General features: G+C 34.2%; 3 protein-coding genes across 3 annotated transcripts; all 3 read left to right on the top strand.

Moving 5' to 3' along the window:
• The first annotated feature begins 3,649 nt into the window (after window positions 1-3,649).
• Window positions 3,650-4,660, top strand: LOC131604799 (putative F-box/LRR-repeat protein 23). The gene is made up of 2 exons (XM_058877241.1): window positions 3,650-4,008; window positions 4,129-4,660. Exons 1-2 carry the CDS (start codon window positions 3,650-3,652, stop codon window positions 4,658-4,660), a joined length of 891 nt encoding a protein of 296 aa, XP_058733224.1.
• Window positions 4,661-7,442: 2,782 nt separating this feature from the next.
• LOC131604730 (putative F-box/LRR-repeat protein 23) lies at window positions 7,443-8,474 on the top strand. The gene is made up of 3 exons (XM_058877176.1): window positions 7,443-7,558; window positions 7,719-7,829; window positions 7,937-8,474. Exons 1-3 carry the CDS (start codon window positions 7,443-7,445, stop codon window positions 8,472-8,474), a joined length of 765 nt encoding a protein of 254 aa, XP_058733159.1.
• A 6,777-nt stretch (window positions 8,475-15,251) lies between these two features.
• Window positions 15,252-16,298, top strand: LOC131604583 (putative F-box/LRR-repeat protein 23). The gene is made up of 3 exons (XM_058877038.1): window positions 15,252-15,469; window positions 15,512-15,610; window positions 15,734-16,298. The coding sequence occupies exons 1-3, from the start codon at window positions 15,252-15,254 to the stop codon at window positions 16,296-16,298; spliced, it is 882 nt and encodes a 293-aa protein (XP_058733021.1).
• The last annotated feature ends 3,522 nt before the right edge of the window (window positions 16,299-19,820 follow it).

The raw sequence follows: 19,820 nt of genomic DNA, 5'->3' as shown, positions 1-19,820 counted from the left end.
ACCCGGTAATAAATAATACCTATTACTTTTTGCTTGCCGCTTTACCGCTCCAACAGATATAGAAACATAATTGTCATGTTCAGGTGAAAGAGATTGGAAATTTTGGTCAGAAGAAGAAAGAGACGTATCAATTGAATTATTATGGGGATGAACACTAAAAGGTAAAGAAGAAGACTCAGAATTAGATTGATCAGAATATATACAAGTAGGTATTTGAGACCTGGACTGATTGTGGAAAGGAAACTCCATGTCAAAGAATTTGACATTCCTGGAAATAACAATCTCATAAGTAGTAATATCTAGAAGGACAAAACCCTTCATACCTTGCTTGTATCCCAAGAAAGCACACTTTCGTGCTCTTGGATCAAACTTGTGTTTATTGTTAGGCAGTGTAGAACCATAACTCAGACAACCAAAAACTCTTGGTAGGAATCCTGTTCATTAAAAATACAGCATGAAGGATTGCATAAGACCAGTATTTCTTTGGCAATTTTGATTGAAACATTAAGGCTCTACTAATGTTCAATATATGCTGGTGCCTTCTTTCTACTCTTCCATTTTGTTGTGGTGTGTAAACACAGAAAAGAATGATACCTTTTGATGCATAATAAGTAGGCATAAGTAGTTCAGTCCCATTGTCACTCCTAACTACTTTGACTTTCTTATCAAATTGAGTTTCAACCATAGCTATAAATTCTTGTACTCTTTGGCATACTTTAGCCTTAGATTTCAACATAACCACCCACATATGTCTATTGTGGTCATCTAGTATGGTTAGGAAATATTTAAAACCATGCACATAAATGGTAGTAAATGGTCCCCATACATCCAAATGAATCAAATCAAACACATTTAGTGCATTTTTATTACTTGTTTGAAAGGGCAAACATTTTTGTCTAGATAGTTGACATACATCACAAGCAGTATGAGCACTCCTAGGAATGAAACTATACACTTTACTCATGTATTCCATTCTATCATATGACAAATGACCTAGTCTCAAATGCCACTAAATGGCAGGAGCTATTTCCTCAGTATTATTAATAAAAACACTTGAAACAAAGCCAACAGCTTTCTCTTCACAAACTATGTGTGCAGCTTCCAAGTAATACAATCCATCCAATTCCTTAGATGAACCAATCTTCCTCAAATCCTTCCTTGCCTGTATCACACAATAATTAGATTCAAATCTTAAAATGCAATCTTGGTCTCGACATAGTTTTGAAACTAATACTAAGTTTACTTCAAACTGAGGCAAGTATAGAACATTCTTAATGATCAGCTCACTAGATAATTGCACACTACCACATATTGATGAAGCTATGGAATTACCATTAGGTAGGTTCACCATCATAGGACTCATCTTCTCATATTCAATAAAATAGTCTAAAGAGTGACTTATATGGTGAGTTGCTCCTGTATCCAATATCCAATTAACACTATTCTTTATATTAAGACTAGCAATGTAAGGTTGAGAATTACCTCCCTTAGTCATATTCACAGATCCTGTGCTCTTTTCCAGCAAAGTCATCAAACTTTGATATTGCTCTTTGGTCAGTGTCATATTTCCACTATTATCACTTGTTGAGGCCATACCAGACTTTGAATCTTAGTCTTTAACATCAACTTGATTGGCATATGATGTGGATGAACTTCCTTTCCCAAAGCTAGGTGGATACCTTTGTTTTCTATAGCAATTATCAATTATGTGACCTGTATTACCACAGTAAGTATAGACCTTCACATTTCCTCTACCTTTTCCTTGTAGAGGAGCTTCCATTGCCTCTTCCTCTTCCAAATTGTTTTGATCCTTCAACAAAATTTACCATACCAGTGGCTTCCTCTATCACATTATTATTAGAGAAACTTAAACCACATATCTTCCTTTCTTGCTACATGACCATGGAAAGTACTTGGTTGATTTGTGGCAAAGGATTCATTAATAACACTTGTGACACAACACCATGAAACTCTTCATTCAATCCTATCAGAAACTGAATGATTCTATCCTCAGCCCTAAAACTTCTACTATTTCTCATAGCTAAGCAACCACATGCAACACGACATGTGCAACTAGGCATAGGACGATAATGATCCAATTCTTCCCATAAACTCCTCAATTCAGTAAAGTAATTAGAAACTTTCTTATTACCTTGTTTCAAATTTGATATTTCTTGATGTAATTGTGCCATACGAATGTGATCTCTTCTCCTGAAATGACCTTTGAGATCATTCCACATGTCCACAACATTGTCAATGAACACCATACTCTAAGCAATGGATGGTGTTATCGAGTTGATAATCCACGTATGCACCATATACTAATGTTGTCTAATTGAAAATATGATGTCATATTTAATAATTTAGTCATTGATACGTGTAATATGAATCCATGTGTTTATTGTTTTTACTTAAAGAGCTAAAAAAAATTGATGTATTATTAGCTCTTTCATGGTTAACTATTATGTTTTTGGGATTAACATTGACTAAAATTTGTTTGCATTTTGCTTAAATATATATTGTTGATTTATATAAAAAAAACTTTACAAGTGATATTTGGATACATGTAATGTTAAACCTCGACCAGACCCGTGCGATAACACGGGTTTCTTACTAGTACTATATGAAAATGACACAAGTAAATGCTAGGGGTTTTGTCTAAGGTTGTCATCATGACAACCTTACATTTATATTAAGTAGATTTGATAAAAATCAAATAAATAAAAACATATATTTTAGTTAAAGCAAAAAAAAAAATACAATGCATAAACATTCATTCTACTCGGCTCAAATTAATTTCAAAATTTTTTAACATCCTAATTCCAACAGTGGCGTGCCAGTTCACTACAATGACATGGGCATACTTCAACTTTATAAGTATTAACATCCTAAGTACCAAATTGTCTGGATATACCAAGTCAATATAGGAATAAGACCACAAATCAAGATACATAATAGCATGTAGACTTACACCAAACTGCAAATATAAGAATATATCAGAGATACACAGTAGTTATGTAACACCCCTGAAATCTAAATTAATTATTTAATTAAGTTTTTAATTGATTTAGTATGAATATATGGATTATTATGAGTATCATGATGTGATTGTGAGTTTATGTGAGGTTTTGATAAATGTGACGTGCGATGTATACAGTGAAAACCCTAGACGACAATGAGGGTAGTAATCCTCTCATACTCATTCTCTCTGATGGCATCTCAATTCAAAAACATACACCATTCTAATTATTTTTTGTTACATTATAATTTTAGTTGTGGTTTAGTTATTCTTACATTTAAATTAATTGACATTTAGATCATTTTAAAATGCATTGTAGGAGTTAATTATATAATGCACACACGTACTAGTGCACGAGGAAAAAGTAATCAATTAAGATAAACATCAATAGAAATCTATGCTAGGCTATTCAAAGCATTAAGGACGTGAATCAATTTTCAAAGCCACTTTCTTGAGTATCCAAATGGTTTTACACCACAAAGTTAATTATTGAAGTTAATACAATATCATGTGACTATTATTATTCCCGGTATTTTAATTTTGATAACCGTTGAGCCTCACTCTTTATATACTCGTCTGTATGTTTTGTTTACATGCAGCATTATGGCTTCTTCTTGTTTGAGCCCCGTAATGAGAATTGAGAATCTTGAGATCACAGAAAAGCCAAATTGGCTTGAACTTCCTAGAGACATAGCTATCAACATACTGCAGAGACTTAGTACACTTGATATAGTTACAAGTGCATCTGTTGTGTGCCTTCTCTGGTGGAACATTTGCAAGGACCCTCTCATATGGCGCACCATTGACATGATTACCGGTATCACCACTGACATGATCACTGATCCCTCTCAATCAAAATCCTACTTTGAATATGTTGGCAGATTAGAAAAGATTTGTTGTTATGCTGTTGATAGAAGTTGTGGTCATCTCAAAGATATTTATATTAAGAAATTTGGTACAAATGATCTCCTTATTCATATAGCTAAAAGGTAATATGTCATTTTTTTTTCTTTTTTCTGTTATTAATTTGTTATGAATTATGATCACAAGAAAATATGTTAACCAGTTTAAGCACATCTTTTCCCTTTTTTTTGTTATCAAATTTTCAGTGCCAGTCACCTAAGATCCATAAGGCTTGAAAAATGCTACAACATTTCAACTGTAGCATTCAATGAAGTTGTGAAGAATCTGCAATTCTTAGAAGAGCTTGACATTTGTCATTGTCTTAACCAAATACCAGATTTTTATGAATTTATCGGCCAAAGTTGTCCACTATTGAAATCACTAAAATTTAGCCCTACCACTTATCTAATAGATTATAAGTACGACGATGATGCATTTGCTATTGCAAAAACAATGCCTATGCTACGGCACCTTACAATTTTAAATAATGGACTCACTAACAATGGATTGCTAGCTATTCTAGATGGATGTCCCCTTCTTGAGTCTCTTGATACTCGAGGATGTGTTCATCTCAATTTTGATGGAAGTTTGAATGAAAGATGCAAGCAGATTAAAGAATTAAGTTTTCCATCCGATTCTATTGATCATAAGTTTAACTATGACGATCTAGATCTCCACCTTAAGATGAGAGTGCGTGAATTAGATCAGTATTGTTCCTTAGGATTGGGATATGATTAATGAAATATTCTAATTATATATTGTTGAAAAGATGTTGTTTTTAGGGCGCTATACTCTTAACTGGTTGATTTATGTTGCACGCTTGTAATTTGTACTTGCCTTCTCATTTTACTTAACGATTCCATAATTTGTTAAAAATGCTTTGAATCAACTACAAGAATGCACTCTTCAATGGTGTGTAGACTCCATAGAAATTAAGGAAGGAGATCATAGTTTATAAACATATACTTATCATTAATATTCAAACATATCCTTGAAATTCAATTTTTTTTAAAGGCCAAGAAAATGATTTAAAGAAACAAAGCATAAGTAATGCCCAAATATACACTGTCTGAACAAACACCAATTCAAAGAACATAACAGTAACAGAGCCAATTTTGCAATCATTTTTGTAAAGGCAATCGTTTCGCCTTTTCAATATTGCTCAAATGCACACGAACTAAATGAAGCCTAATTTCTTTCTTAAACACCCTGTCGTCATTCCCTAAACCTGCAAAATGAATAAAGTTCTTCCTAACAGAGTTGTGAGACACATTCACAAAATTCAACCATCTTAGGACCTCGTTCCATGCCGAAGATGCTATCGGACATTCGAAGAAAATGTTCAAGACATTTTCCTCTTTACCGCAGCCAAAGGGACATGAATTTTGAGAATCAACCAAAATACCTCTTTTTATTATATTATCTTTTGTCGGGATTTTATTTAGCAAAATTCTCCTAATCAATACTGATACCTTTAAAGGAACAATCTTGTCGCAGGTAGTTGCCAGGCCTTATCATTGACATCACAGATAAAGGAATCCTTCGATATCAAATGATAAGCTTCTTTCAACGTGTACATACTATTAGACCACCTCTAACTAAATTCAATTACACTGTATTAAGTAGAATTGGTTGATCACAATCTTCTAACCAACAAGCGTTAAATAACAAAAAATGGAAATAATAAGCACAGCAAGGAATAAAATGCAGCAACGACCACTGATGTCATCCAACTTCTAGAAGAAAGTCTATCCATCTGGACTTAAGAATTTGTCTCTTACCAAAATCCTTAAGTCATTTTCTTACTAGCATTGGTATTGGATGTCTATTTTTAACTTGGGATCATTACATCTTCATGGATTGGGTATCATATTGTCTTTAATGTTAGTACCATGGTTTTAGGGTTGGGTGCAATTTTGTTAAAACATGATTCATATCAAGATGTTGGGTGAGATGTTCTAATATGTTGGTAAGGTTCATTGAAGACAAGTGTTCTGACAGATGTTGTGACATGTTGTACCAGAACATCAAGGGTTAATATAGTCATTCACCCCTGCCATATAGGTGAGTTTTAATTTTTCCCCCTTTAAAAAAATTTTTTTGGATTACACCCCTCTAATTTTCGGGCACCCTCCTAAGCGTGTAAAAATCAGGGGGTAAATCAAAAAAATATATTTTACAGGGGGTAATTTTTCCTTTTAGGGGAAAAAGACTTAGAATTTTAAAAAATTTAAAATTATAGGGGGTAATCCAAAACTTTTTTTTTAAAGGGGGAAAAATCAAAACTCGCCTATATGGCAGGGGGTGAATGACTATTAACTCGAACATCAATACAGGCTGTTTTAATTCTAACAGATTTGATTTGTTTATGTGAGATTCCTTTTGGATATATCTCACTTACTTCCGAAGGTCAAGAAGATTTTATTTGAGACAAGTGATTTATCTCCAACTGTACATAAGTTTCTAAAATTGGATGTCAAGACAATTTAGGAAGCTTAATGTTTTGTTCCAAGATTTAAGGAGATTTTTGTGCATAATTGGCGCAGCTCTCAGCTTATGGATCAAGTAATATCTGACTGGGTGAAGATTTCGAAGCCCCTAGACTGCTGAGTAGTATTTAAAGGGAAACTTAAACCTAATGTAATCAAGCTTTCACAAATTTGTAAAATTAGGAGAAGTCTAGAGTCTTAGGTTTTGAGAGTCTCTTGTGTTTTTATAAGCCACTCGTGTATCTTTTGATACATTGAGATAAACCGATTGTTACTTGACTATTTGTCAAGTTATTATTCTCACTCTTAAAGTTTTTAAGCATAGAGTTGAGTATTTTTACTGTTCTTAGTTAAACCTTTTAACTAAGTATTGTATTTGAATTTTAATATTCTATTTTGTTGTTTTGATACTATCACTGGTTTATGACTGGTTTATTTAGTTGTTTGTCACAAGTTGTGATTGTTTTATTATTGATGTGATTGGTTGTAGGAAGTGATAGGGGGATCTCATATATAGAGGATTCTAGGTAGAAGTTGCACAAGGTAGTGATCGGGAAAGTAGTTTTAAACTGAGATTGTTTAAGCTTTGAACTAATACTATTATAGTGCATTTCCTTCGTGACTTGGTAGCCCCCAAAGTAGACGTTGCACCGAACTGAGTTAACAATTGACTGTGTGATCTATCATTCTGTAATTTATTTATGCATAAGTTACAATTTTGATATATTTGTTCTATCTGTCAACAGATGTTGTAACATCTGTCTTGATATTATGTTCTGATGTTGATATAATATGTGATAATGCAGCTCTTTCACAACCATATATCATATTGCAGTTTCATTTGGGCCTCTATTAAGGGTATTCTCCACTATTGCATTCTATTAATTTAACCATGTCCACCATCAACCTTGGTCTTCTACATTTGTTATTCCCCATATTTTAGCCTTGAAAACCGTTGAGCATCATTGTTATTCCTGGCACTTCAACTCTCTAACAAATAAATCCTTGTCCTATCGTGTGCATGTTGCATTATGGCTTCTACTGGTTTGAGTCCTGTAATGGAAATTGAGAATCTTAACATCACACCAAAGCCAAACTGGCTTGAACTTCCTAGAGAGATAACCAAGAACATACTGCAGAGACTTTGGTACACTTGAAATAGTTACAAGTGCATCTGTTGTGTGCCCTCTCTGGTGGAACATATGCAAAGACCCTCTCATGTGGTCCACCATTGACATGTTTACCGGTATCACCATTGACGAGATCACTGATCTCTTTCAGCCAGATTCTTACTTTGAAAATTTCAGCAGATTAGAAAAGATTTGTCACTATGTTGTTGATCGAAGTTGTGGTCATCTCAAAGACATTTATATTAATAAATTCGGAATCGATGATTTCCTCCGTCACATTGCTCAAAGGTAATATAACATTTTCAACACTTCTAAGGTTTTTTTTCTTTATCCTTGTAAAATCACTACATTTTATTTTGATTCCTGATTTCCCTTTTTTGTTTTAAAATTTTCAGTGCAAGTCACCTGAGATCCATGAGGCTAGAAAAATGCTATGACATTTCAACTGCAGCATTATATGAAGTTGTGAAGAATCAGCCATTCTTAGAAGAGCTTGACATTTTCCACAATTTTTATGAAGAAACTGAATTTTTTGAACATATAGGCCAAAGTTGTTCAGTTTTGAAATCGCTGAAATTTAGCCCTTATATTGAGACACTAGACAGTAAGTCCGATGATGTTGCATTTGCTATTGCGAAAGCAATGCCTAAGCTGCTCCACCTTGCGATTTTGAACAATGGGCTAACTAACAATGGATTGCTAGCTATTTTAGATGGATGCCCTCTTCTTAAGTCTCTTGATGTTCAAGGATGCTTTTATCTCGATTTGGATGAAAGTTTGACTCAAAGATGCAGGGAACAGATCAAAGAATTAAGATTTCCATCTGATTCTATAGATAATAAATTTAAGTTTGGTGATTATGCTATCCATGTGCAGTTGAGAATGTGTTCTGATTTAGATGATTTTGATTTGTCTTTGGTAGATCAGATTTAGGAAATAATTTGACCAAGTGTTGAATAGCTTTGTTGCTTTCTAGGTTATTGTACTTTTACTTTGTTGACTTATGATCCACATATAATTTGACTTTGTAATCTCAGATTATTTCTTAGTCATTCTATAATCTCTTAACAAGATAAGAGTTTGAAAGATATCATAAATGTCATTAGAATAGTCATTTAAATCGTTTACGGCATACACGCCTTCAACGTAGCTACATAGCACATCTAATCAAACAGACAATTATTTAATAAATCATTTAGTCTCCAAAAGTCACTTCATCATTTAAAATTCAACCACACAGCTGATTCATAAAACTTTCCAAAAATTAAGTCAACATCATAGCATCTTCACAAAATAATTTCGAATTACAATTAAGTTGCAAAACACCATAGAAAATTCAGCAAAACAAATAATAAATAAAACACGCGTTTGTCCCCCCGAGTGCTACGTATCAGAGCGACAAACGACTAGACTCATGGCGGCTAATCTTCACTCACTGCCATCACCTGCAGGTTACTAGTATAAAGGTAATGGCGAAAACAAGTAAAGGGTGATATATCAAACAATATAAACAATATATTTACGGTTCAAGTCATAATATATATATCAATTCGCGGTTTCCGCCAAAACAGTTTAAATTCAAAATCACACAACGTCATAGCAATTCAAATGAATGAGACACGACAAATGCAAATGCATGTGGTACCCAGGGCTTCATCCCCCATCGCCAATTGTCAATTATTAGAGGCATTCCAACAGGCATAAGCCTTAATCACAGTTTGCCAAATTCAGGCCGTCACCAAAATATGCAATTCGTGTGACACAGATGAAATGCAATAATCACAAACACGTCACAAGGTATCATCACAAGGAATTCGCCTATATCCCCAAAAATTACCAATAATCATTGATATATTATCGTCGTTTTATGCTCCTGCAATTCAAAAAATTCACAATATTCCATAATATTTCATTGCATCAAAACACCGCCAAAAACGTCACAAAATACCGCATAACTAATTATTTTTGGACATGCGTAATTTATACACCAGTTACTGACATGCTATATGATTTTTGAGTTTGTAGGTGAAATTTGAAGTTCTCAAAATGAGGTCAAAATCACTTAAAAACCCTAATTTTGACTTTTGTTGAGTTTTTTATTCTTGGTGAATTTTCTTGATTTTCTTTGGTCAAATGACTTCATTAATCATATGTTGATGATTTGGATCCTCAGAAGTACATGGTTGACCAATTTTCTCAAAAGTCAAAGGTTGACCTACACAGTTGACTTTTTGCAGATGATTTGTAATTTTATGGATTCCACATGAATCAAGCTCTCTTCTTCAAATGGATGATATGAATGGATTATAATGTTGATTTGGAGACCCTTGAATCATATTTTGAGCCTTGAGACCATGTCCTGATTTAAAGTCAACCCTCTAGTTAAATTAGGTCAAAACCTTAATTTGGACACCAGATGAGTTTGAAAGTTGTTGATCTTGAATTGGGCCATCCTTGGGCTTTGATGTTGATGGGAGAACCCTTTGAACATAGGAGAATGTTTGAACTTCTTTGTGGGCCTGAAAACCCTAATTTGTCCAGTCTCCTCTTGATCAGTCTCCTGTCTTAGGACACAAGCAACAAACAACAATTTTTTTTTGTATTTTTGGTTAGCAAATGATGTATGCATGATGATAATGATGATGATCCTACTATTTGGAATATAGTGGGATCTCAGTGGTCAAAAATTGGGGTACAACAAATACCATTTAGAGAGAACCTGTAAGAGACATGTAACACAATGTTCTTCCTCACACAAAGAAAATCCCTAGTAAGCATTATACTCTATATTTTTAAGGGTTAAATATGTTTTTGATCCCTATAAATATCTCAATTTTAGTTTTTAGTCCCTATAAAAAATATTAACTTTTAGTCTCTATAAAATTACTTTTGTACTCAGTTATAGTCCTTGTAGAGAGACTAAAACTGAGTGCAAAAGTAATTTTATAGGAACGAAAAAGCCATCTTTAATACTCAGTTATAATCCGATGCATGAACCAATTGTCATTGGATTTCATTGGTTTCGTTCGGTTCTTGCCCGAACTGAAAAATGTCCAACCCAAACACTATGGTTTGGTTCAGATTTACCTGAACCAATGAACACCCCTACTCGCGTATAAAGTTATCGTGCGGCTCAAATCCCTAAAAAAACTAAGTCTACTTATTTAGTTGTGATCTCACCGAATTTGCTTCCGAAAAGAATTCCAAACCTATTTTACAAGAACAAGAATTAATTATTTGGTTCTTCTTAATTGAATATATTTTTCATTCCTACATTAGACTAAAAAATTAGATATAGAATATTTGTATATATTGTGTAAATTCTAATATTGTTATAAATAGAAGAAATACGTTGAAAAATGACATAAGTCGAAATTTGTGACATGGTATCAGAAGGTTCTATTAAACCAAGACTATTTTTTTTAATAGGCAATTGATAATAAACCGGAGTATAAGGGATACTCCAACCGATTACAAGACGGAAAACTTCTACAACTTAAAACAAATGAGCGGTAGAATATTCTACACGTGAAAGTTACAATTAGATGCTAACTTAAATCTAGAATAAAGCCATTTCCAAGAATTAAAAATAACCTCCGACATATATCCGGTGAAGCTAAACGAATCATTCTTGAAAATGATTCCATTACGCCTATTCCAAATACTCCAAGTCGTTGCTAACCAAATTACCGCAACTAAGGACCTATTGGCTAGATTCTTCACCTTCTCGAAATCAAAAAGAAACCGTTCGAACTCCTCCAAAGATAATCCGTTAACGGGTCCATTCCACTCGTAAACCTTTCTCCAAATAGCCTCCACCACTAAACAGCCCCCAAGCAAGTGAGAAAGGCTTTTCGTCTCCGTAGAGCAAAAGACACATTCCGAAACAATGTCGTCCATCAAAATTCTCCTTTTAATCAATTGGTCCTTGGTAGCTAATCTATTATGAATTATCCTCCATCCAAAAAAGAGAACTTTAGGAGGCGCTTTTACCTTCCAAAGATGCTTCACAGCTTTTACAATGATTGAACTAAGAGGAGGGCCGGATAACTTTGCTTTGAACAAATCATAATAGGATTTAACAGTGAAAACTCTGTCTGATGTTACGCTCCACAAAAAATAATCCTTGACGTTCTCTCTACGAAGAGCGTGTCGGATGCTGTCCACAAGATCACACCATAAAAAGCCAGTCGAGTCGCTATTGTGCAGCTGTGTCGCTGCTGTCCCGGCACTGTTGTCACACAGGATAGCTGTTGCGCTCCACTGTCAGCCTTCAGCATCCTGGAAACCAGCCTCAGCGACAGTAATTTTGTCGTCACGGGATAAAGCAAACAGCTCCGGGAAAGCTTGCGCTAACGGCTGACCACCGGCCCAAGTGTTGTACCAAAACGGGATATCAATACCGTTCCCGAGTTCACATGTAACAGCCCCTGAAAAGTTAGAATTGAGCAAGAAAACATAGTTATCGGATAAAAGAATATCCCTCCACCATATTGAGTTTCTTTTCTCCACCACTGAAGAATCACCAATAAGAATCTTCCTTTTGACATTCCCGTCACGAGATCTAAGGAGCCCACTCCAAACCGCATCGTCCTCCACGAGAATTCTCCACTTCCACTTACTTAGTAAAGCGACATTCATAACTTCCGCATTCTTAACTCCTAAACCTCCTTCATCTCGCATTTTGCAAACGGTATCCCAACAAACCCAATGAATAGGCCTTTTAAATTCGCCCCCGTTCCACAAGAATTTACTTTGAATGGCTTGAATTTCTTTTAAGATCATTGAAGGTGCTTTGTAAAAAGATAGAGAATAGATAGGGATTGCGTTGAGCATGGAATTAATCAAACACACACGACCCGCTATGTTTAGATGAACTCCTTTCCAAACGGCTAATCTCCTCTTCAAATATAAAAGCAAATCCTTCCACATAGATAACTTCCTCGGACTATCACCCACTCTAACACCAAAAAACTTGAACGGGAGCGTTCCAACTTTGCAAGAGAGAAAAGAGGAAGCCGCTTCAAGATACCAATCGACAACATTGATTCCGAAGATGTTGCTTTTGTTGAAATTAACCCTCAAACCCGACATCAACTCAAAACCCCTAAGGACTGTTTTCATACTCCACAAATTTGTGGTATCTCCCTCCGCCATTATTAAGATATCATCTGCGAATTGAAGTATATTCACTTCTTCAACGTCATTTATCTTGAACCCACGGAAATTCCCGACATCAATAGCCTTTCTCATTAAGGCCGTTAAAACTTCCGTTGCCAAAACGAATAAAAACGGGGACAAAGGATCTCCTTGCCGAAGACCTTTCTCCACTTTAAAATCCTTTGTTGCGCTACCATTAATGAGAACGGGCATGCTACTAGTGAAAATGCAACCCTCCATCCAACTTAACCACTTAGTACCAAAACCAATTTTAGTTAAGACATACCTCAAAAAATTCCAACTTACGGGATCATATGCCTTTTCGAAGTCCACCTTTAAAACCACACAACTCCTCTTTTCTCTTTTAGCTAAATCCAAAACCTCATTAACAACTAAAACTCCATCTGCTATGAATCTTCCCGGGATAAAAGCCGTTTGGTTGTCCAAAACCAACTTCCCTATCACACTTCGTAATCTTCCCGCCAAAAGTTTAGCCAAAATCTTATACATACACCCCATAAGACAAATCGGTCTAAACTCGGTTAAACAAAGGGGATTTTTGACTTTTGGGATAAGAGCAATAAAAGTCGAAGTGCAACCTTTCGTAAGCTTGGCCTTACTATGGAAATCCTTCATAAAGTTTACAACATTGCCCTTAACCAACTCCTAAAATTGTTGAAAGAATTCAAGAGTATACCCATACGGTTCAGGGCTTTTATTACCATCACAATCCCACGCCGCTAACTTTACCTCCTCCTTCGAGAAAAGTCTTTCAAACCACAAGCTATCTTCGTCGCTCAAACACTTAAATTCAATCCCCTCCGGAACGGCTCTATTAAAGTCTTCTTCTTTGAAAAAACTTTCAAAGTGATCTTTAACCACCACCTTCACCTCTTCTACTCCTTCCACCCTCCCATTCCTTCCTTCCAACACCGAGATGGCATTCCTTCTTTGTCTCTTCTTAAGGGAATTATGAAAGAAACGCGTATTCTTATCTTCGTCCTTCAACCACAATTGTCTAGACTTTAGTCTAAGCATACTTTCCTTCACAAAAAGACATTTCCAAAGATCATTGGAAGCATCCCTCCTAGAAGCAACCGCATAATCTATATTGCCTTCGAAGTTGTCCACCAACAATTTGTCCAAAGCGTTAATACTCTCCACATCCTTACTCACTTTTAAATCAATCCAACCAAAAACCTCTTTATTCCACACTCTAATTTTTTCCTTTAATCGTTTTAGTTTTTTAAACAAAATGAAGTCACCTCTTCCCGCAACCTCCATCTTCACCCGTTCCTCACTTATGAAGTCCTTAAAATCTTCGTGTTTGAACCAAGCATTGTTAAATCTAAAAGGTTTTGGCCCCCAATCGATAACTCCACAATTAAGACCGATAGGAGCATGATCAGAGATATCTCTAATATCAATTCTTTGATCTACTACTCCCCACTCATCGAACAAATTATTTGTTACCAAGAACCTATCGATTCTACTCATAGCTTTTGTTATCTTTAAACCAAGTGAACTTTCCTCCTACGCACGGGACATCAACCAAACCCATACACGCCATAATATCATGTAATCTTGGATTTGTTTAGCAACACTCTAATTGGTACCTCTTGTAATTGATTCATTCATTCCTTGTTTTTTTTTTTTTTGTGATTTTGTATACCTTGAGTTTAGTTGATGTATATGTTTGTTGTTTTGTGTCATCTTTTGATTTTGTCTTCGTTATTCTCAATTTTGAAGATTGAGATCATGATTCTTGTGTTATCTTTTGAATTTTTGTCATTTATTATTAATTTTAAGGATTGAAATCAGGATTCTTTTTGGTGTTTTGGATTGTTGTTTATTTTGTGATTTTGAATTTTAAACTCGGTTGACCTCACCGATTTTTTCTTCTTTGATTCGTGATTCAGTGTTTCCTTGATTTACTGTGGTGATAAAATCAAGATTTCATGGGTTCGAGCCTCACTACCCTAAAATATTATAAATTTGAAATGTGACATTGAGAAAAAAAGTTCAATATTTTTATATAACATAAGACTATTGTCTTTATCTAGCTTTTATGATTGGTACAAGTTACCATTGATTTGTTTTATCTCTTTGTAATGTTCTTTGTGTTGTAAGGGTTGCACACCCCTAGTGCGATTTCTTAATACAATTGCTTAATGAAAAAAAAAATTGGTTAACCTGGTGTGTTAGATTAATAGTAGTAATTTAGTAATAACTAAATCAATGAAATAAATATCTTATTTGTGGATTAATTAAAACACACTTCACAATACAAATCTATATCGCCAATTTAAGCTAGACGATTGAAGAATTCATAACATGTAGTAACTTCCAAAGCTACTTGGGTAGCTAAATGGTTTTACACCACAAAGTTAATTAAAGAGTGTAATACTAAATCATATGACGATTGGTTTTTTAACTTGAAAACCCTTGAGCATCACTGCCTATAAATCCACTTGTACTAGTGTTATCACTTATCATACTCTCCAAGTACCCTACTAAATCCTGGATAACCTTTTCGTTTTACTGCACCACATGGAAGTGGAAGTTCTGAGCACACCAAAGCCAAACTGGCTAGAACTTCCTAGAGACATAACAATGAACATACTGCAGAGACTTTGTACACTTGATATAGTTACAAGTGCATCTGTTGTGTGCCCTCTTTGGTGGAACATTTGCAAGGAACCTCTCATGTGGTCCACCATTGACATGATTACCGGTATCTGCATTGACATAATCACCGATCTCTCTCAGTCAGATTCTTATTACTTTGAATATTATAGAAGATTAGAGAGGATTTGTCGCTATGCTGTTGATAGAAGTTGTGGTCATCTCAAAGACATTTATATTAAGAAATTTGGTACAGATGATCTCCTGATTCATATAGCTAAAAGGTAATATGTCATTTACTTTTTCTTTCTTCTGTTATTAATTTGCTATGAATTATGATTATAGGAAAAATATTTTGACCAGTTTAAGCACATCTTTTCCCTTTTTTTGGTTTTTAAAATTTTCAGTGCCAGTCACCTAAGATCCATAAGGCTTAAAAAATGCTATGACATTTCAACTGCAGCATTCAATGAAGTTGTGAAGAATCAGCCATTCTTAGAAGAGCTTGACATTTTTCATTGTTATGATTATGACCAAAGTACCGATTTTTTTGAGTTTATCGGCCATAGTTGTCCACTATTGAAATCACTGAAATTTAGTCCTCGTATTGAGAAAGTAGGTGATGATAAATGTGACGATCTAGCCCTTGCTATTGCTAAAACAATGTCTAAGCTCCGGCACCTTTCAATTTTGAATAACGAACTCACCAACAATGGATTACTAGCTATTCTAGATGGATGTCCTCTTCTTGAATCTCTCGACATTCGAGGATGTCTTTATGTTGATTTGGATGGAAGTTTGGGGGAAAGATGCAGTGCGCAGATCAAAGAATTACGTTTTCCATCCGATTTAATAGATCATAAATTTAACTTTGAAGATTTTCTGAACCATTTTCATATTGGATTGAGTGGTTTTCTAGATAGTTTTGATTTTTCAGTGGCAGACAAGCTTAAGGAAATTGAAATTGATTAAGTGGCATTGAAATGCTTTTTGTTTTCTAAATGTTGTTGTATCTTATTGATTTATGTTCATCATTATAATCAGGCTTTGAATTCTTATTTTGTTTCTCAACCTCTCTAAAAACGGTTGACAATGCTTTGAGCTTTGAACCAACTACAAGAATAGTGTCTTTCTAAAACTAGATATATTAATTAATCAATTATTTTAAAAATATAAAATTTACTTTTAATATGGGTTGGAGGATTATAATATGTGAAGAAGGAAGTATACGATTAAAAAATATCATAAAGTTCTTTAGAAGAGTCATAATCAGTGTTTTAAAAACTGGACCGGACCGGTTTGTCGGATCAGTCAAACTGGTAATCAAAGGAGTCGTCTGTTTGGTCTGTTTGTTGGATCTGATATGTTGAACCGGTGAGAACCGGCTAAAACCGGTAAAAACCAGTGAACCAACGATTTTTGTTTTCATGATTTTTTTTATAAAAAATATAATTAGACTTTATTTGTAAAATTTTGTAGGTGTTGCTTTATTTTTTCAATCGATTTAATAAATATATAATATTGCAATTGAGACCAATTTAACGTGGCACTTAATGGTTCAATTGTTTTAAAATTTTGCACATAATGCTATTTGAACTCATGTCCTCTACATTAAAGAGAAGAGGCGGCTAGAGTTTTTGAACTTAAATTTTAAATCATATATTGCATTTTATATTTCATAAACTATCTTATAATATTTTATTTGTTTACTACTATTTTTACACATGCATTATTTCATAAATTATTTATTTGTTTACCGCTATTATTTAAAGTATTTATTTGTTTACTGCTATTATTTCATAAATATTTATTTTGTTTACTGCTAATATTTAGTTTTTATTAAATTATATATTAATGTTATTTTAATAATTATATAAAGTGCAATTAATATATTAATGTTATTAATGTTTTTTTAATTATATAATGTGCAATTAATGTTATTAACATTATTTTATTATTTTTTATTACAAATTTATTTAAATAATAAAATTGTAACTAGTTATATGTAACTATGTATAATATATACTGTAACTAATTATATTACAACTATGTAACTAATTATAACTATGTATAATATATACTGTAGAATTATATTGTAATTAAAAAAATAACTATAACTATGTATATATAATTAAATAATTATATACTATAAATATATTGTAACTAATTATATTGTTCAATTTTAAAATGATGCACCTATATGTTTTTATATTAATTATGATAGAAGTAATTAAATTTCATCCAAAACATGTAGCTCACTTGGTGGGAGTCTCAACCTACAAGCACTACAACAAAATTGGTTTTTGGCAGCGCTACAAAGACAGCGCTTTTATCAGAAAGCACTGCTACAAGTTGCAAAAAAAAATCGCTAAAAAAAAGCGCTGCTAAAGGCCATCATAAGAAAGCGCTGCTAAAGGCCGTCTTAGGAAAGCACCTTAGAAAGCGCTTTTATGAAAGCGCTGCTAAATGTTAACCATAGAAAGCGCTTTTAAAAAGTGCTGCTAATTGTTAACCTTAGAAAGCGCTTTTCAAAAGCGCTGCAGAAGTCATATGAAAAGAAAGCGCTTTGTAAGTAAAAAGCGTTGCTAAATCTAACATTAAGAAAGCGCTTTTGAAAAACGTTGCCGTAAGTCATTAATTTATAAAAATTAAAACAAAACGACCGAAACCCTAATTCAGTATATTTCCCTGTTCTCTCACCCACAGTCGCACGAACTCCCTTTGCTCTTCGTTCACAACCGTCATACTCCCTCCGCCATCCGTTCACAACCGTCGTACTCCCTCCATTAACAGTCGTCGTACTCTTCTCCGTTCACAGTCGACACAAGCTTTCCATTCACAGCCGCTCGACCTCTCCGTTCAAACCCTATATCAGCTCCTCCCTCTGCCGTCATTCTTTCTCGATTTTTGGTCGCCGTTTCGGTAAGTCTAGACTCTGTCCACTCCATTTAAACTCCTCACCTCCCTCATTTTCTCCCATCCTTTAGAAATTTCTGTAAGGAGCTCTCTATTTACTCGTTCTAGACCCATCTCTTGCTCTAATCTATTCATTTGAAGCCCAAGGAGAAGATTCATAGGGGTTTCTTATTTCTGAAGTCAGAGTTTCATTGGATTTATTTTCCAATCTAAGGTAAACTCTCATAAGCTTCATGTTTAGATCAATCTTTGTTTACGCGTTAGTTGTCGACGATGTTGATAGTTCATTTATGCAGTTGAATCCTTGCGTAGATTCTACTTCTATTTCGAATTAGTGTATGCATCTGATGGTGTTTTGACTTTGTGCGTATATGCTGCTTCTATTTTGAATTAAATCCTTCCAATTATATGCATTTATGTGTAGCTGTTCGAAATGGTAAATTGAGCTTGGATTTTGAATGATTGATATGCTATAGTATCTTGGTTTCTTCTTTGAATTTGGTTTTCTGGTTTTATGCAGGGGCAGTTCATGAATGGTGTAGCAAGACATTGGTTGAATTGAGATATGGCTAAGCTTGAAGTGAGGATATGCAAGATGGAATCAAAAGGTTTTATTGAACATGGCTTGGAATGATGAGAATGATGATGGAACTTGTAGAATAGGTGGGATTGTTTCACAGGTACATGGAAGTGTTATAACATATGCATGAGATTGAATGAAGGTCAACGTGAAGTGAAAGGCGCAAGGTTTAGGCATTTTTGAATGACTTTGTGTAGGCATGGCAGCGTAATATGGATGATGTTATGATTGGATATGGTTCTGATGTAACTGATTTTTTTGTAATTTAGTTAGGGGTGATTTAGTTATTGTTAGGGATGACTTTGTTATTGTTAAGGCTGATTTGGTTCTGTTAGAAATATGTGAATTGAATTATAATGGTGTACATATATTTTGGAATATAATGGTATATAATGCCTTTTTTTGGCATATATTTTGGATTATAATGGCCTATATTTTGGATTACAATGGATTATAATTGTATATAACAGGTTTATAAGATTACAATTGAATATATTCCAAGATGTAATTCCAAGTATAAACCAAAACATAGACCCAAAATACTGCCTGTAGACACTTTAGAAAGCTCTTTTTCTGGAAAAGTGATGCCTAAAGTGTACATAAGACAACGCTTTTTAGGTAAAAACGCTTTCTAAAGTAGGCCTTTTTCAAGAAAGAAGCGCTGCTAAAGGCCTACTTTAGAAAGCGCTTTTTAGGAAAAAGCGATGGCTAAGGTATACCTACGGCAGCGCTTTTGTCTAAACAAAAAATGTTGATAAAACCTATAGCAGTGCCACCTACGACAACGCTTTGAAAGGTAAAAAAGCGCTTTCGTAGGTCTTTTATGGCGTAGTGAAGTACCAGGTTCGAATCCTGTTGGTGCTAAAAAGTTTATTTGGTTCTGTTGGAATCTGGCAAAAAAGAAAGAATATAAGAAAGTATAGAAAAGAGAAGAAAAGAAAGAATATAAGAAAGTAAAGATAAGAGTTTCTAGAAGAAATTTGAGAAAGATGAAACTG

Source organism: Vicia villosa, linkage group LG1 (assembly GCF_029867415.1).
Source record: "Vicia villosa cultivar HV-30 ecotype Madison, WI linkage group LG1, Vvil1.0, whole genome shotgun sequence".
Taxonomy (NCBI): Eukaryota; Viridiplantae; Streptophyta; class Magnoliopsida; order Fabales; family Fabaceae; genus Vicia; species Vicia villosa.
Note: the sequence above shows the minus strand (reverse complement) of the source record. Positions and strands in the feature narration are given on the sequence as shown.

What these genes read in the sequence shown, in the direction of transcription:
- LOC131604799 (XM_058877241.1), top strand. Translation starts at nt 3,650, where the DNA reads ATGAGAATTGAGAATCTTGAGATCACAGAAAAGCCAAATTGGCTTGAA. An exon ending in CTTATTCATATAGCTAAAAG is followed by an intron (nt 4,009 to 4,128) that starts GTAATATGTCAT and finishes TCAAATTTTCAG; the next exon opens with TGCCAGTCACCTAAGATCCA.
- LOC131604730 (XM_058877176.1), top strand. Translation starts at nt 7,443, where the DNA reads ATGGCTTCTACTGGTTTGAGTCCTGTAATGGAAATTGAGAATCTTAAC. An exon ending in AACATACTGCAGAGACTTTG is followed by an intron (nt 7,559 to 7,718) that starts GTACACTTGAAA and finishes TGAAAATTTCAG; the next exon opens with CAGATTAGAAAAGATTTGTC. An exon ending in CTCCGTCACATTGCTCAAAG is followed by an intron (nt 7,830 to 7,936) that starts GTAATATAACAT and finishes TAAAATTTTCAG; the next exon opens with TGCAAGTCACCTGAGATCCA.
- LOC131604583 (XM_058877038.1), top strand. Translation starts at nt 15,252, where the DNA reads ATGGAAGTGGAAGTTCTGAGCACACCAAAGCCAAACTGGCTAGAACTT. An exon ending in ATAATCACCGATCTCTCTCA is followed by an intron (nt 15,470 to 15,511) that starts GTCAGATTCTTA and finishes AAGATTAGAGAG; the next exon opens with GATTTGTCGCTATGCTGTTG. An exon ending in CTGATTCATATAGCTAAAAG is followed by an intron (nt 15,611 to 15,733) that starts GTAATATGTCAT and finishes TAAAATTTTCAG; the next exon opens with TGCCAGTCACCTAAGATCCA.